At 32.6% G+C, this 13,700-nt stretch overlaps 2 protein-coding genes across 2 annotated transcripts; one reads left to right on the plus strand and one right to left on the minus strand.

Moving 5' to 3' along the window:
- The first annotated feature begins 2,986 nt into the window (after nt 1–2,986).
- On the plus strand, nt 2,987–7,879 carry LOC144575388 (U-box domain-containing protein 4-like). Its single transcript, XM_078325501.1, has 5 exons — nt 2,987–3,187; nt 4,302–4,575; nt 4,844–4,960; nt 5,391–7,190; nt 7,519–7,879. The coding sequence occupies exons 1-5, from the start codon at nt 3,183–3,185 to the stop codon at nt 7,567–7,569; spliced, it is 2,247 nt and encodes a 748-aa protein (XP_078181627.1). The 5' UTR covers nt 2,987–3,182; the 3' UTR covers nt 7,570–7,879.
- Nucleotides 7,880–8,856: 977 nt separating this feature from the next.
- Nucleotides 8,857–9,315, minus strand: LOC144575295 (uncharacterized). Its single transcript, XM_078325385.1, has one exon. The coding sequence runs from the start codon at nt 9,313–9,315 to the stop codon at nt 8,857–8,859; it is 459 nt and encodes a 152-aa protein (XP_078181511.1).
- Nucleotides 9,316–13,700: the final 4,385 nt, after the last annotated feature.

Below are 13,700 nucleotides of genomic sequence, written 5' to 3' on the forward strand. Positions count from 1 at the left end.
CGTGAATTTGTTATTCCGAAAACTAGTGAGCGCTCTTTCCGGTGCTTTTAATATGAAAGCCTTGTTAAGTTGTTATTATCATTATCCATATATAACAAGGAGTTAGGCTAATATGACATTGATGTTATTTGAAACTAAATAACACCAAATCTTAAACCCTTAGATCTGCTTTAAGATTCGTAATATCCGCTTTTACTGTTCAAGCACTTTATTTTGTACGAATCTTAAAGCAGATCTAAGGGTTTAAGATTTGGTGTTATTTAGTTTCAAATAACACCAATGTCATATTAGCCTAACTCTATAACAAGATCAGGAGCACATTCACGATTTTCGTCGGGCAAATAAATATTAAATCAAATTTAAATAATTTATCAGATTTAAACTTAAAGTACTTGATAAAAAAATATATATACTTTGACTTATATTTTTCAATGCTATGATTTATAATTCTAATTATCAATTATAATTTAAAAATTTTATTTTGATTTTAATACTAAATTTAACCCGAATTACAAATCATACATCCAGAGGGGGTCAAAAAAATTTACAGAAAATGATAAAGTCGATCGGTACCGATAGATCACTACTAAAACTCAAAATCTAGGAAGGCGACTGCTCCTCTGTTCTACTCTAAATCCGCCCCTGAACATAATGACATGCATTTTATATATGAAATGTAGCTTGTCAAGAGAATACGAAACCCTCTTTTTATAAAGTTTCATCAAGAGCGAAGGCATGAATTTTATCTAATAAAGTCAATGTCTTGTAATGGTATTTTAAGATATAAATTTTTTTAAATAGAAGTATGTGGTCAACCATAAAACTTTATAAACTAAAATGGACGTTAAACTTAGTTTGTATATATTAATTTTATTTAAAAATACCATAAAATAAAGTACAAATCAAATGATATTTTACAAAGAATGATTATCAATTGGTTTTCATTAATTAAATGTGTATTTATTCTAAGTTTCGTTGTATTTTTTTTTTACAACATATAAAAGCTTCGCTAAATTTGTCTTTTCTCTGAAAAGTAAGACCTATATAATTCTTAATGCAACTCATAGAAATCTAATTCTAAGTATTCAACAAATAAAATATTACCTTAATTAAAAAAATTGGCATTATAAGAGAATAAAAAAAATCTCATATAAAATGATATATTCTTATAAAAATTTAGATTAAATGAGAAATAATATTTTTTAAATGACATCTACACGTAAATAATATTTATTAAATGACATAGCTTTTTTTTGACATATTTTTATAAAAAAATCTCAAACAAAATTACATATTAAATATTAAATGACAAATAATATTTTTTAAATGATATAAAAAATCAAAAGAATGAAGCTGAACTTTTTATTAATAACATTAAAATCAATAAAATTTTAAAAATAATATCACTTTTTTGGAATTTCCAGAAACAACATTTCCGATGCATAATACAATGGAACTAGTTTTTTTTTAAGAGTAGGAATCCAAGGTAATTAGTACAAAAAAAATCCCTAATTTCGCTGCATAATCTAGTAGAATTAGGTAAAAAAAAACTAATTTAGCTAAATAATCCAGCGGAATTGGGCCCATGTAATTCCGCTGAATAATTCAACAGAATTGGCCATTAATTATGCTGGATAATCCAACAGAAATATCATATTTGGATTTTTTTTTCAAATAGTGATGTTATTTTCTTTAATTTGATTGATTTTAATGTTATTAATAAAACAATTGAGAAATGAAGACATAACCAATCAATTATCATGATCAATCAGAAATATGATACAATTTGTATGTAGAGAGTATGCGTGACGAGTACATATTTAGACTTCTACACATAAAAAAAAGATGCATAGAATAAAATATTTGATCGAAGGACAAAATTTTATCTTTTAATTAAAACGGTTGACGAATTACAACATGTACTTAGAGATAATAAATTTATATGAATATATTTTGAAGAATCAATGAGTTCAAATTTCAAGTACTATGTAACATGTAAACACATTACTTGACGGATTCGCTCAATTAGATAATACTTGGAAATTACGAGGCAATATTGATTGACATAATAAAGTCAAATTTGTTGAAAAATATTAATTATTCTTTTAACTATGTGAGAAGTAGTATTTTAAAACGTGATATACATTTGGCTAGGTTGTTCGCATATGTTTCATACATAAGTATGTTATATGTATATTATAATCAAGTGAAAATTAATTCTTTATTAGTTTAGTGTACTTCTTAATTTTTTAATTGGATATCTTTAAAAATTCAACTTCATAAATTTTGAAACTCTTTTAAGATATACATAAAATGTCGAGAAATAATTACTTGAAAAAAGAACTAGGAACAAAAGCGGAAATAGAAGAAAAAAAAAACTTCCTTCTGAAAAAAAGGAAGAAGAAAAAGAATCAAAACTTTCTAGTTTTTCTGAGTAAAGTTGTAAACAAATGCGGGGACAACATGTTCTACATAAGTTTACAATGTTATAAACACAGAAGGATGATTATTTGTTATTTGTCTCCTATATATTCTATTCACACGTCTTATTGCTAACTAAAAATAAATGACATCTATGGATAAATCTCAGTACTGTATTGGAAAGGTGGCTAAGTCACTCTTATATTTTATTTTTTTAGAACTTTCTATATAGTATAGCTCTCTCAATAATAATTAAATATTTAATTATAGTATAGTGGTTAGAGCTTTATTCACAAGCTATATTATGTATTTTAATTTTTAGCCTCTTTTTATTAATTTTTTTTAGTTCCGCCTCTTATGACATCCATATATTACAAACTGTATTTCGATATTAGCAACAAAAGTAATAAATGATCTGTTTGCTGACTGAGACAGTTATTCAAAATTTCAAACTACAATAAAAATGATTTTTGAAGCCATCTCTATTTTCTGTAGTACCACAGCTGGTGCACCAAGTCCAACGAATAGTCTGACTCTGTCTCTGTCTCCCCCCCTCTCTCTCTCTCTGGTCTCACCAACCAACCGGATCCCTCTCTTCCTCGTCTAGGGTTTTGAAACCTTGGAAAATCGATAAACCAATTAGATCTCATTTACACTATTGACCCCAACTCTTTTCTCAAATTTCTCAACAACTTTCTCTCCCATTGACCTTTCTCTTTCGATCGCGCTGAGTTGGCTTTCTACTGGTGGTTCTTCAAGGCATGAGGTATTAGCTCAATTCAATTGTTCTTTTCGTTAACTGAATTCAATCTATACCTCAATGTTCAATTAAAAGCAAAAATGGTTAAGAAATCACGGGATCCCACCAGACAAACCCAAACCCATTTTCTTTCTCCTTTTAATTAACGACACATACTTCGAATCGGTAAAGAAAGCAAAATCCGAGGAATCGTTTAGTCACAAACAAAACCAGAAGGAAGAATCAGCATAACTCGGACAGCGAGTCTCTTCCGAATCAAGCGTTCTTTCGCCCAAAATGTGGCCAGTCAGTTTAGCAATTTGGATAGATTTTCCAAACCATGGTATCTACGCAACAATGGACTATTGCATGCCAATGCTATAAGGTCATAACTTTAAGTATGGTACTTAATAAACTATACAATGGGGAATGGGGGAGAAGAGGGGGGGCTCTCGCTCCATCTCTGCACACCATTGTTCTGATTAGTTTCTGGTTTCAACTAAGAGCCAAAGTTGCACATATCCAGAAGTAGAGATTTATGTTTGATTTCAATAACCGAACTTTTTTTATTTTCCCTAATAGTTCTATTTAAAATTGAATTTTATATGCTTCATTCCATACTCCATAGCATACATGTACCTGATCACTACAATTAGTCTACTGATAGGGAAATGCACCATTATTCAGGCCAGATCATCATTATCAAAATTGGATGGTCTTGAACTTTGCCCTTATATTATTTGAGTTTGGATTTGTTTATTCTTTCTGAACCATATAATGATAACCGGACAATTCGTCAATTCCTGCCAATACTACATGTTCCGTACCAGCAATGCTTGTGAACCATCTATTCATAAACATCTTGGATTACCACTGGAAAAAGAATTTTAGATTGTGCTAAAATTGCATGCCAACCAACTAATTAAGCCGCGTGGAAGAAAGCAAGAAAGAAAGATAAAATGAATATATGCATGAATGAAAACCCACCATTAGTTCATCTGCTTCAGTACATAGCATTAGTAGAGCGGTGTGTTTCAGTCATGAGATCCAATGTTCTGTTAATTTTAGGTTGGAGAATTATAGAAAATAGCATCTAAGAAAATATACTAAAAGAAACTTCTCATTTGGCTTTACCAAACAGGATGGAGCTGTCTGCACTTTACAAACTACAAGACTCCATTTCAAAATTGGAATCCTTATGCTCTAGTGAAAATGCAAGGACTGACCTTATTCAAAAATATTGCTTAGAAATAAGTGATATTTTGTCTATTTTGAAACCTGTTTTGGACAAAATCGACCCAGAAATTTCTCCTGATGAAAAGCTGAATGAAGAGGTGGCAATGCTCCAAGCTGTAGTTAGTGAGGCCAGAGAACTTATTGGCAGCTGGAATTCTCTGATGAGCAAGATTTATTTTGTAAGTTCTGACAAAATGAATTTCCATCTTTACTTTTGGTTTCTTCAAAATTATGCATGAATATGAAATAATAGCAACAATAGAATTTGTAAACTGCTAGTGGGTGAGCTAGGGGGAAGTTGGCCCCAGTAAGAAATTGTTCTCCAAAATTTAAATCTTGTGTTGGATGAAATTCTCTTTATGAAAAGCTTATTTCTAGCTTGATAATGTAAATTCTAAACATACAATACATTTCATTTATTGAAAAAATTATATTGTGCTTTTGCAGGCTTTCCAAATTGAACCACTAGTAGAAAATATTCACACATATTCAGTCAAGTTGTGCCAAGCAATTGCATCATTACCTGAATCCTCGGCTACCAGCGATACTTTTCTTTCAATTGAGGTAATAAATTTATATTCATCTGTTGTTTCACCATTTATGCAATCCTATACTTGCATAAAACTTCATTTTTCCTAATGCGCACCTGCATAGATAACTATTGTACTGAAGATTTGGTCGAAAATAACATCTAGAGCTTTCTTCTTTGTTAAATGTTAAATAAACAACACACAGTTGCAATTACATAGACATGTGCATGACAAGGAAAGTTTTACACCGAGATACACTGTTGTTGTTGTTACCAACTGCACTTGTAAGATGCGAACGTTCCTCTAATTATACTTCTAAATAACATAATCAAGGTCATTTTTTACTATTTTAAACATGCTTTCAACCAGACAAACTTCTTTGCAGGAAGCTTGTATGAATTTTACCTTTAATTTTTTTAGTTATCCTCCTTGAAAATTGTTTTTCTTGTGTTGGTTGCCCACAGAAACTAGAGCAAGTGAAGTACAACCATATTAAGAACTCCATCAAAGAAGCATCAAAACAAGTAGAATCAAAAATAGCTCCAAACCCTGAAGTTCTGGCAGCAACCTCCACCTCCCTGAATCTCTCGACAAATCTTGAACTCTTCATGGAGGCTGTTGCCCTAGAGAAACTCAAGTCAAAATCAGACTTTGATCAAATTGCCCCAGTGATATCTCTAATTGAGCAAATGCATGAAACACTAATTAAGTCAACGCAACCCCATAGTCTAAGAGGTATACCCATACCAGCCGACTTCTGTTGCCCCCTCTCTTTAAACCTCATGTCAGACCCAGTTATAGTCTCATCAGGTCAGACCTACGAACGAGTCTTTATTAGAAAATGGCTTGATTTGGGGTACACAGTCTGTCCCAAGACCCGTAACACCCTTGCCCACACCAATTTGATCCCTAATTACACAGTGAAACAGCTGATTGCGAATTGGTGCGAGTCCAATGACATTAAATTGCCAGACCCTAATGTTCTTTTGACCCAGAATTTCCCTCAAATCTTTATTCCCCCTTCTTCAAATTCAAACCCTAAGCCCAATTCCCCCAAGGGTGAGAATAACAATAACAGCATACCAGTAAATGGAACAGAATCCAATTCATCATCAACCCATGAAGACAAGGGTTCGACTGGTCAAAGTTCAAGTAACAATGCAGCCAATTTGGCTTCAAGAAATGATAATGGCCTCTTGGAATCAGGTAGTGGGGTCAACTCAGTATCTCGGGTCTCAACCGATAGTGATGTCTCATCAGAAGCAAGCCAAGAAAGAACAAACTCAACTCAAACTGCAACACCTCCAGTACAAACACAGCAAGGTAGCAGTGTGGCAGCTGGTACTGGAACATCAGGTTCTTCTAGAGGCCACATCATGTGGCCCCGCCCATCTGACAGACTGGTACCGCGCATCGTACCATCCCCGTCATCTGAATCACGGCCTGATCTGGCAGAGGTTGAGGCCAAGGTGCGAAAACTAATTGAGGAGTTGAAATCCGACTCACTGGATATTCAACGTGCTGCTTCAATGGAGCTGCGACTCCTTGCCAAGCACAATATGGAGAACCGGATTGTGATTGCCAACTGTGGTGCGATAGCTCCCCTTGTGGGGCTGCTTCAATCCTCCGATCCAGGCACTCAAGAACATGCTGTGACTGCACTCCTCAACCTGTCAATTAATGATAACAACAAAATTGCCATTGCCAGTGCTGATGCAATCGAACCCTTAATTCATGTGCTACAAACCGGGAGCTCCGAAGCAAAAGAGAACTCAGCTGCGACTCTATTTAGTCTCTCTGTTATTGAAGAAAACAAGGTACGGATTGGCCGTTCTGGCGCAGTTGCACCTTTGGTTGAACTTCTGGGAACTGGTACACCACGTGGCAAAAAAGATGCAGCCACAGCTTTGTTTAACCTCTCGATTTTTCATGAGAATAAGGCGAGAATTGTACAAGCTGGTGCAGTGAAACACTTGGTGGATTTGATGGATCCTGCTGCCGGTATGGTTGACAAGGCAGTGGCTGTGCTTGCCAACCTCGCAACCATACCAGAGGGGCGTAATGCTATAGGCCAGAATGATGGCATACCTCTGCTGGTTGAGGTGGTGGAGTTGGGGTCAGCAAGAGGGAAGGAGAATGCAGCTGCAGCTCTCTTGCATCTTTGTACCAACAGTAACCGGTTTTGTAGCCAGGTGCTACAGGAAGGAGCTGTACCACCTCTGGTTGCACTCTCTCAGTCCGGTACGCCACGAGCAAAAGAGAAGGTATGTGTGTGTTGTGGTTTTTTCATGGTTTGGGATTTACCAGTTCTGTACTGGAGATTTGTTTTGTTGAATGAATTAGGATTTTTTTAGTGGTTATACTGGGATCGCACATGGCCTTGCATATAATTGTACCATAACTGACTGATGCATCCTGGCACAGCTCATAGCTGTTATTAGACTCTGATACATAGTGCTACTGTACCCAATTGGTTTGTGGTACTGGGACCCAAGAAAGCAGTCCTCTTCTAAGCGGTACTTAACCACATTTTTGTCTTAAATTGTAATTTTAAACTTTTGTTTTGATATTATTTTTAAATGATGTATGTAGGCGCAAGCTCTCTTAAGCTACTTCAGAAACCAGCGACAAAGGAGGGGTTGATCTCCAATGCTATATCCATTTTGAATGATCTTTTTCATGCTGTTAAGAAGTTTAGTGTAATTATGAGTCTCTTTACCGATTAATTCATAACATCTTCTTGATGCTTCTAGATATATAACCTAGTGGTCATTCAGGCAATTTGTTCCTCGAGTTATTTCCCTTGTAAAAAGGAAAAAAAAATGAATGGAGTTTTGTATAGCATTATGATGTCAGCCGTCAATATTTTTTCTTCTTTTGCTAGATTTTGTAAAGTATTGCAATTTTTTGAAAATTGATGAGATGTGTGAACGTTTGAAGTTAACCTAAGAAAGAAGCTTGTGCTAGAAATTGTTCAATTCATGTATTTGTTCTTTTATGCCTATTTAATGCTCTTAATTGGTCACCCAAGTTGTCCCTTTTAAATTGTTACATTGTAGTACTTCTACATGCTCTAATCCATGATGGGATGCTTCTATGAAAGTTCTGTTTTGTGTAACTTCTTATTCATTTTGTGAATTTTCTTTTCATTTGAAGGAAACATCTTCCTTTTATTCCATATCTGTTTATGGTTTTAACTTTTAACACAGCCAATTAAGAGAAGCAACTCCTCAAAGGCTACTGTCATGATCTCAAATTCAATACTTTGTGCTAAAATAGATATTGAATGGGCTGTTTTGAAATCAAGTTTTGAAGTTGTTTCTTATATTCTTATACAAGGAGAATGGATAAAGGAGTCAATGTATTGTCTTCCTTCTTAGTTTTATCGTTTTTACTCTACTGTTCTCAATTATTCTGCAATTTAGCTAAATTTCCTTCTATCACTTTTCAATTAGGAGTAGGCGTAAACTAAATTTTAAGTCATGGTCTTCACGGGACATGACAGCTACTACCCCTTTAGAATAAAAAACCACAAACCATATGCATAAAGTATAAGGAAATTGAAGAGGAATAAAGGAAAACAAAAGCTTAGAGAGTATGTTTGGTTCAAAAATAAGAATAGTTAGAATAGTCAAATTAAAAAAATTTATTGTTTGTCTTATTAGAATAGCCAAATTTCAAAACTCTTAGGAATAGTCTATTCTAATAAGACAAAAAGTTTGGATTTACTATTCTAGCTATTATAATCCAACCAAACACCAAATAGGCTATTCCGAATAGTCTAATGCCAAAATAGCCAATTCTCAATCCAACCAAACATACCCTCGAGTTTATCATACAGAAATGAACTAAAAACTAATTAATGAAGTTTATCATACACAAATGAACTAAGAACTAATTAATGAAGTAAATATCAACTAAAGCATCAAATTAAATAGTCTGTATCACACCACCATTACCATCAACAAACTGCGAGTTACACCGAGGACTCTCCTCAAAACTGGATGCGGAAAATGACGCTGACAACGGGCCCACATAGAAATTCAAATCAGCATTGTTTCTTACCACCTCATTTATCTCAATCCAAATGAAGAAAATTCTCACGCTGGCACCATTTAAGTTCTTCAATGCTCCAAATTCCACCTTTCCAGATATTCTGTTCTTGTAGTTCAGCAAATAACCTCCGACGTTGAATTTGCAATCTGATTTCAGTAGAACCTCAAATTCCCCATTTGGACTCAGCCTGTAGGAATCAACACCGGTCGGGAGTATTCCTTTCGGGAAATTATATTTCTCTAACATCTCATAAACTGTTATATTGTCGTTATATGGATAAACTGGATTGATGTATGAGAGACAGAGAAAAGCTACTACGAGGATCATTGCCATTTTCGACATTTCTTGATGTTTTTTGAAATTTGGAGAAGTTGGTTTCTGTGACTTGAAGGAAACTATAGAATGGAGTAATTGTTTATCAAAGGAATTCTATAGTTGGAGATTGGAGACAAGGTTTAAAATAGGTTTTATCCTAATTTGATGATAAAAAAATAGATATTTTTGCAATCGGAAAATAGAGAAGCAAAATAGGAAAATAATATCTGATAAAAGTAGTACCAAGTACTTACAAGTTTAGAAAAACCAATTTTGTTGATTTTTCGATTGAGAGAAGAGGCAGTATGAGAAATACAAGAAAGATAATGGAGATTAGAAATAGGAAGAGAGCAAAGAAACAATCTTCATTCTAACTTTCCTAGTTGCTATGTTTTGCTCTGTTGTACATATTGTATATCATATATAGGGTATATATATATATACAACCTTGACCTACGGGTCTGGAAATAAATCTGCTGTTATTCCCAAGGAATAACAGGAACCTGTTATTCATATCCCAACCGTCGATTTTCATTAAGATTTGTGCATGAAAAAATTTCAACGGTTGGGATCGAAATAACAGGTTCCTGACATTCCATCAGAATAACAACAGATTTATTTCTAGAATATCTACAATAAATTGATGTACAAAAAACGCAAGTAAATTCAGAAGAAACAAATATATATAATTGTAGAAAACTTACAGTTAGGTCAAAATTAATTCGGTATCTATTTGAAATATAGGTATGCTTTGATATTCATACCAAATTAAAACAGACGACTCAGATCTCATTCTACACGGTCAGGTTTTGCACTGGATCTGAATTCAGAAACAATAGTCTAGCGTTCAATCAGGCGCTGGCACCAGTATTGATGCATTACGTTTGTTAACGTAAATTTTAATTTGTCGAAAAAAACATGTACAAATTCAAATGTGCCAATTTTTTTTTTCTTATTATAAAAAAGCGCGTGACTTTTTGGTATATCGATGATCACCGAATGATTTTCTCGCGAAATTTTTTAGCAATTTTTTTTTTAAAGCTCGGTAGAGACAATTTTTAGCAATCCTCACAATGTAAAAAATCTCACCCAATATACTATTGGAAAATAGCGCGCCTAATTTGATGCGAGCCCGGTAAAAAACAAACCTAAAAAATAATAATGAGCAAAGCTAGCTAACAGGTAGTTTCTAAACTTTTCCATTACAGTTAATATATCTATTATACAAAAATATTATCACGGAAATAAACATCGTGGATTGTTGTCTTGCCTATTTTTTCATTTGATTGCGTATATAAAATGCAGAATTTTCACATGAAATCTTCTTATTAAATATTTATAATTTAGATACAGCTGATCAGGGATGATTTTCGTTTTGATGTGTACTGACCTTAATCCACTCGGGCCTGAGATTCATCTGACAATATTGAACTTTTTTTATAAACCATAATTTTTTCTTTTTGTTATGAAACCAACATGATCACTTTTTTTTTTTTTACAAAAATCATAAGAACTGAAATGGTATTTCGGTCCGAACCTTTTTTCTTTTCGGGACCGAAATGGCAATTTAGTCCAAGGTATTTACACAAGTTTTATAACATCATTTTTTTTTCGAAATCTGTGAAAACAGCTCGAACCAAAATGACAATTCGGTCTGAAAAAAAAAATATTTCGAACCGAAATGACATCTCGGTTCTTATGATTTTTGTAAAAACTAAAGCAACCAAATTGGTTTGATAAAATCTATTTTTTTATTTATGGTTTCTAAATAAAATTCGACAATATTTATTTCATAGTATTTTTCAAACAAAAAAAACAAATATTTTCAGCATGTTATTAGCATTATAGGTTGGTTGTACATGATAATTTTTTAAATTATAGTAGTATTTGATATTTCATTAAAAGTTATTAAACATAATTAACTTGTTGCAAGTTTCAAGGTATTCGACGAACAATAATACTCATACAAGGAGTTAGGCTGGGGTGCTATGGATAGCATAGAGGTCTCTATGCTACAGCTCAATATTCGAGTTTTCAAAATCCAAACGGTCGATCCGAACCGTTCATCTTATTCTCCATATTAATATCTGCTTGGAGACCAAATTTTACATTTTTCTGAATTTTTTTACTATTTATTAAATATTTTACAAAATTGTTGATCCAACGGTGGCTGCACAAAACAGTAAAACCGTTGGATTAGCGATTTTCAAAGTGGCTTAATAAATAGTAAAAAAATTCAGAAAAATGTAAAATTTGGTCTCCAAGCAGATATTAATATGGAGAATAAGATGAACGGTTCGGATCGACCGTTTGGATTTTGAAAACTCGAATATTGAGCCGTAGCATAGAGGCCTCTATGCTATCCATAGCACCCCAGCCTAACTCCTCATACAAGTTTTATTATGCTTGACGTATGATATATATTTTTTGAGAGAAGATGGAGGTCACGTTTGCAAATTTCATTAAAATGGATATCAGAAGTGTCAATTTTACAAAAATAAATGAACTAAAAGAAAGAAAATAAAGAAAAAAAATTAAAAAAAATTAAATTGGTATATAATTAATATGGACATCAGATGGAGGTCACGCCTTCAAATTCTTAACGTACGTTATAGATTTAATATGGCTTACATTTCAATATGATTTTTTTTAATATAATGTTATTTTTAACAAAAGATAATGATCTCAACCCTTGAAAATTTAGTTGTCTAAATTAACGGGCTTTAAAAATGTTAATAACTAATAATCTAGTAATTAAATATTCAATTCGTTTTCCTAGCGAATATATACAGAGCGAGAGTCTTGGAATAAATTTTGTTGGGGGAGATATCAGATATGGTGAAAAAATAATTATAAATTAATTTTGCTTCTATGAAAAGCGTAAACACATAAGAAATGTGAGCCTTGCACGCCTCAGTTTCCAACAAATCTTCTCCTACTTCCAGAGAACTCAAATCAATCATGATTAGACATCTATATCAACTAATGCTATGCTTGCGAATGAAGGTTTTTTTTTCATTATCTCACCCATTATCCTATAAGATAATTTTTAAAAATAAAATTATATATATAGATATATATTTGTATGAAGATAATACATGACACAATAAAGTTTTGTATTCTACTAAATTTTTTATAATACAAATTAGTTAAATTCATTATTATTATTATTACTTTCTTGTTTTGAAAAAAAATATATATATTTTTAAGAAAAAACGTGTATGATCCTACCACCTAATTATTCAAGTTTAATAAATCAATTTATGAACTTAAACAATTTCCTCCTCAAACATGGTACACAAAATTCAACTACTCTCTTTTACTTCTACAATTTGTTAAGAGTGCAATTGATTTCCGACAATAATAAAGAATAATCAACATTATAAACAAATATTTAAAAGAAATATTTGATATTAAAGACTAGGAATTTTTTTTAAGTATTTTTGTAATTGCTCACTCAAATGAAGCTTTGTTTCTCTCGAGAAAATACACAGGTCAAAGAAGACATGTAAACTTAAATTATACTAATACCTATGGGTACCAACAACAAACTTTGAACCATAACATAAAGTAGTGAACTTTTAAAAGACATGGCAATATCAAAGATTGGTATTGTAATTAAGCATGGGCGGACCCATGAAGGAATTGGGGTAGGCAAGTGTCTACTTCTGAATTTGAATTTTTATTTTCAATCTAGTACTAATTGTTCAGTGTGCCTACTTCTGGCCTGAGCTAGTCTGATTCTTGAACCGATTCCTTTGCGTGCTTTGCTCGATTTTGCATATATTTTTTTTATGATTGTCATGCTCTATTTTGTAAATATAATGAGGGAGAAGAAGAGAACAAGAAATGTCTGACGGTGAAAACTATCATTACAATTCTAAGAAAATGGGTTGGCAGAACTTTTTGAACATTTTATTATTCAATACATATATTTCGGTTAGATTTTTATCTAAGTTTTAACTTCGATTTGCTAATTTGCTAAGAATAGTTCTACTTTAAACTGTGCTAAACGAATTTTTAATTAGCATAGAAAAAATATTTCAATACGGTGTCAATCGATTTCATAATTATAACATATTTTTAATACACATAGTTATAGGGATTGGGTCGCAATTGTGTACCCGATAAGTTAATAGGTTTGAACCCGATTAGTGTCATACCCTGACAAAAATTCTGAATCCGCCTCCGATTGTAAGTCAAATATTCATATATGCACCAAGAACTACTCATATAGATTCATTATGTACGTAAAGGTATCTTCTGGACAAGAAATATGGATGAATAAAAATAATGCTAATAACATTCTCGCATACTCTATGCAAATTGAACTGAAAAATATTTATCGAAAATCAACCACATAATATTATACATTTGTAGGCGAAAATCTCGTGACATGAAAA

Source organism: Carex rostrata, chromosome 24 (assembly GCF_964058835.1).
Source record: "Carex rostrata chromosome 24, lpCarRost1.2, whole genome shotgun sequence".
Taxonomy (NCBI): Eukaryota; Viridiplantae; Streptophyta; class Magnoliopsida; order Poales; family Cyperaceae; genus Carex; species Carex rostrata.

What these genes read in the sequence shown, in the direction of transcription:
- LOC144575388 (XM_078325501.1), top strand. An exon ending in ATACTTTTCTTTCAATTGAG is followed by an intron (nt 4,961 to 5,390) that starts GTAATAAATTTA and finishes GGTTGCCCACAG; the next exon opens with AAACTAGAGCAAGTGAAGTA. An exon ending in CGCCACGAGCAAAAGAGAAG is followed by an intron (nt 7,191 to 7,518) that starts GTATGTGTGTGT and finishes TGATGTATGTAG; the next exon opens with GCGCAAGCTCTCTTAAGCTA.
- LOC144575295 (XM_078325385.1), bottom strand. Translation starts at nt 9,315, where the DNA reads ATGGCAATGATCCTCGTAGTAGCTTTTCTCTGTCTCTCATACATCAAT.